Below are 5,000 nucleotides of genomic sequence, written 5' to 3'. Positions count from 1 at the left end.
TCACCCATCAACACACACACACACACACACACACACACACACACACACACACACACACACACACACACACACACACACACACACACACACACACACACACACACACACACACAGGCACGCACACACACACACACACAGGCATACACACACACACACACACACACAGGCACACACACAGGCACACACACACAGGCACACAGGCACACACACACACACACGGCACACACACACACACACACACACACACACACACACACACACACACACACACACACACACACACACACACACACACACACACACACACACACACACACACACACACACACACACAGGTTAAGAGAGGTGAAGCAGGACTGAAGCTATTTAAATGATCTGTGTGATTTCTATTCTCGGTCATTTAATCCTTAAGAGTCTAAGCCAGGGCGGTTCTACTCTCTAACGTATAGAATTGTTTTTAATTAAGATGGTCATACCAAACAATACTTTAGTTCATTGATTTTTTTATTTTCAGGACACCCTTTGCCCTTTACTGCTATTAGCCGAGAGAAACCCGTTGAATAACGGATTCAAAAGACAGGAAGATATAGGAAGAGATACATGAAAGACCAGGATGGACCCATATTTAACTCCTTTTTCCCCCGGCACTAAACTACTTCCAGTTGTACAACTGACTAGGCGTCCCCTTTCTCTTTACTTCTGTACGTTTTAAAAGTGGTACCCGGGCTGCCTTCAGACGAGTCTTTTGAGGGTTGACCTAGAGTACGCGTCGGTGAGAGTCTCATCTCTCCATAGAGCCTAACCGTTCAGACGCTACAGACGTTTTCTTGAGAAGACAGATTTTCGGGACGTCTCCTGGTCTGACAAACAGCACTGTAGTTCTGAGACCTTCCATCTCAGATTCGTCTCCTGGTCTGACAAACAAGCACTGTAGCTCTGAGACCTTCCATGATGATATCTATCCTCAGTGTTATTTAAATGAGCCGCCTGATGTCTATTCTCAGTGTTATTTAAATGAGCTGCCTGATATCTATCCTCAGTGTTATTTAAATGAGCCGCCTGATGTCTATTCTCAGTGTTATTTAAATGAGCCGTCTGATGTCTATTCTCAGTGTTATTTAAATGAGCTGCCTGATGTCTATTCTCAGTGTTATTTAAATGAGCCGCCTGATGTCTATTCTCAGTGTTATTTAAATGAGCCGTCTGATGTCTATTCTCAGTGTTATTTAAATGAGCCGTCTGATGTCTATTCTCAGTGTTATTTAAATGAGCCGTCTGATGTCTATTCTCAGTGTTATTTAAATGAGCCGCCTGATGTCTATTCTCAGTGTTATTTAAATGAGCCGCCTGATGTCTATTCTCAGTGTTATTTAAATGAGCCGTCTGATTTCTATTCTCAGTGTTATTTAAATGAGCCGTCTGATTTCTATTCTCAGTGTTATTTAAATGAGCCGTCTGATGTCTATTCTCAGTGTTATTTAAATGAGCCGTCTGATGTCTATTCTCAGTGTTATTTAAATGAGCCGTCTGATTTCTATTCTCAGTGCCTCATTTAATCTGCTTACTTCTGCCTCAACAACTGTGTGTGTCTGAGAGAGTGGAGTGAGCGTATGTGTTCCCGAGTGAGAAAGTGTTTGTCAATGTGACTGTGTGTGTGTGAGAGTGTGTATTTGTGTGTGAGCTGAATCATTATTGTCGGCCCGCTGCTCTGATTGACAGGCTGATGGAGATGGCGCCCGATTCTCTCACCACCCCGTCTGAACTTTTCATAACTGAATGACTGGTGTGTGTGTGTGTATGTGGCCCGTGTGTGTGTGTGGCTGGTGTGTGTGTGGCTGTGTGTGGCCGGTGTGTGTGTGTGTGGCCCGTGTGTGTGTGTGGTTGGTGTGTGTGAGACTGGTGTGTGTGTGTGTGTGTGACTGGTGTGTGTGTGGCTGGTGTGTGTGTGTGTGAGACTGTTGTGTGTGTGGCTGTGACTGGTGTGTGTGTGGCCGGTGTGTGTGTATGTGGCCCGGTGTGTGTGTGTGTGGTTGGTGTGTGTGAGACTGGTGTGTGTGTGTGTGGCTGGTGTGTGTGTGGCTGGTGTGTGTGTGTGTGTGTGTGTGTGTGTGTGTGTGTGTGTGTGTGTGTGTGTGTGTGTGTGTGTGTGTGGTGTGTGTGTGTGGTTGGTGTGTGTGTGACTGTTGTGTGTGTGGCTGTGACTGGTGTGTGTGTGGTTGGTGTGTGTGTGTGTGTGAGGCTGGTGTGTGTGTGTGTGTGTGTGTGAGGCTGGTGTGTGTGTGACTGGTGTGGCCGGTGTGTGTGTGTGTGTGACTGGTGTGGCCGGTGTGTGTGTGTGTGTGTGTGTGAGGCTGGTGTGTGTGTGTGACTGGTGTGGCCGGTGTGTGTGTGTGTGTGTGAGGTAGGACAGCAGGCAGGAAGGAAGGCAAAGGACACACACACACACACACTGATGTATGTACACACACACACACTAATACACACTCACTGATGTATGTACACACACACACACTAATACACACTCACTGATGTATGTACACACACACACACTAATACACACTCACTGATGTATGTACACACACACACACACTAATACACACTCACTGATGTATGTACACACACACACACTAATACACACTCACTGATGTATGTACACACACACACACACTAATACACACTCACTGATGTATGTACACACACCCACACTAATACACACTCACTGATGTATGTACACACACACACACACTAATACACACTCACTGATGTATGTACACACACACACACACTAATACACACTCACTGATGTATGTACACACACACACACACACACACACACACACTAATACACACTCACTGATGTATGTACACACACACACACACACACACTAATACACACTCACTGATGTATGTACACACACACACACACACACACACACACACACACACACACACACTAATACACACTCACTGATGTATGTACACACACACACTAATACACACACACTGATGTATGTACACACACACACACACACACACACACACACACACACACACACACACACACACACACACACACACACACTAATACACACTCACTGATGTATGTACACACACACACACTAATACACACTCACTGATGTATGTACACACACACACACACACACACACACACTAATACACACTCACTGATGTATGTACACACACACACACACACACACACACACACACTAATACACACTCACTGATGTATGTACACACACACACACACTAATACACACTCACTGATGTATGTGCACACACACACACTAATACACACTCACTGATGTATGTACACACACACACACTAATACACACTCACTGATGTATGTACACACACACACACACTAATACACACTCACTGATGTATGTACACACACACACACACTAATACACACTCACTGATGTATGTACACACACACACACACAACACACACACACACACACACACACACACACACACACTAATACACACTCACTGATGTATGTGTGACTGTGGTCCCTGCATGATGAGACAGTCTCTTTGCTGTGGTGTTAGGGTGCCCCAGTGTGGTGGTCCTGTCTTACTGCGCTTGGCCTGGCACTCATGACCACTGGCAGGAAGGAGGCCTTCTCCTGCTCTCACCTGCACCATGAACCAGCCCTGGGTTTAAACACTATTCCTAATCTCGTACATAGCGTTTGATTTAGCCTGCCTGGAATACCAGAATGGGCGGAGTTTACCGTTGTATTCTACTGGTTCTATTGGGCCGTTCTATTGGGCCGTTCTATTGGGCCGTTCTATTGGACCGTTCTATTGGGCCGTTCTATTGGGCCGTTCTATTGGGCCGTTCTATTGGGCCGTTCTATTGGGCCGTTCTATTGGGCCGTTCTATTGGACCGTTCTATTGGGCCGTTCTATTGGGCCGTTCTATTGGGCCGTTCTATTGGGCCGTTCTATTGGGCCGTTCTATTGGGCCGTTCTATTGGGCAAGTTCAATCAAGCATCATTAAAATCATTGAAATGATTTAGAATAGTATTTGAACCCAGTTCTGCCACAAACCCAAATGAGCTTTGAGAGTTGAACACAGCACTTCATGTTGTAGTGATAACAGAACAGAGAATAGTACTCACTGGTGTCCAGCACTCTTCCACACACATCTCTGGAAGAAAATAAAAAGATAAGAAGTACACTCACCTGTGTGTGTGTGTGTGTGTGTGTGTGTGTGTGTGTGTGTGTGTGTGTGTGTGTGTGTGTGTGTGTGTGTGTGTGTGTGTGTGTGTGTGTGTGTGTGTGTGTGTGTGTGTGTGTGTGTCTGTGTGTGTGTGTGTGTGTGTGTCTGTGTGTGTGTGTGTGTGTCTGTGTGTGTGTGTGTGTGTGTGTGTACAGGTACTCACCTGTGTGTGTGTTGTTCTCTAGGTACACAGTGACTAGGTAGGGGTAAGCAGACAGCTTCTCTCCTGACATCTTCTCAAATTTAAACTTGGACACTCTCTTCCACTTACTCTTGTCTGGTCAGTCAGCAACGTCAAGAACAACAACATCAACAACTACTACAACAACAACAACATAAACAATTACGACTACAACAACAACAACTACTACTACTACAACAACAACAACTACAACAACATCAACAACAACATAAACAATTACGACAACAACAACAACTACTACAACAACATCAACAACAACAACAACATAAACAATTACGACTACAACAACAACTACCACAACAACAACAACAACAACTACTACTTCAACAACAACAATTACGACTACAACAACAACTACTACAACAACATCAACAACTACTACAACAACAACATAAACAATTACGACTACAACAACAACAACTACTACTACAACAACAACATAAACAACTAAAGTCAGCAAAAAAAATACATGTCCATTTTTCAGGACCCTGTCTTTCAAAGATAATTCGTAAAAATCCAAATAACTTCACAGATCTTCATTGTAAAG

At 44.5% G+C, this 5,000-nt stretch overlaps 1 protein-coding gene across 1 annotated transcript in view; it reads right to left on the bottom strand.

The window, feature by feature from the left end:
• LOC118379197 (uncharacterized) overlaps window positions 1-5,000 on the bottom strand; it is a 37,210-nt gene that overhangs the window by 19,723 nt on the left and 12,487 nt on the right. Inside the window, exons 5-7 of the mRNA XM_052495712.1 lie at window positions 4,415-4,528; window positions 4,151-4,179; window positions 3,516-3,661 (exon numbers count right to left, since the gene is read on the bottom strand). Coding sequence (XP_052351672.1) covers window positions 3,516-3,661; window positions 4,151-4,179; window positions 4,415-4,528 — 289 coding nt within the window. The remainder of the gene's footprint in view (window positions 1-3,515; window positions 3,662-4,150; window positions 4,180-4,414; window positions 4,529-5,000) is intronic.

This window comes from Oncorhynchus keta, chromosome 35 (assembly GCF_023373465.1).
Source record: "Oncorhynchus keta strain PuntledgeMale-10-30-2019 chromosome 35, Oket_V2, whole genome shotgun sequence".
In the NCBI taxonomy this organism is placed as follows: Eukaryota; Metazoa; Chordata; class Actinopteri; order Salmoniformes; family Salmonidae; genus Oncorhynchus; species Oncorhynchus keta.
This window is presented reverse-complemented; position numbering and strand designations above follow the sequence as displayed.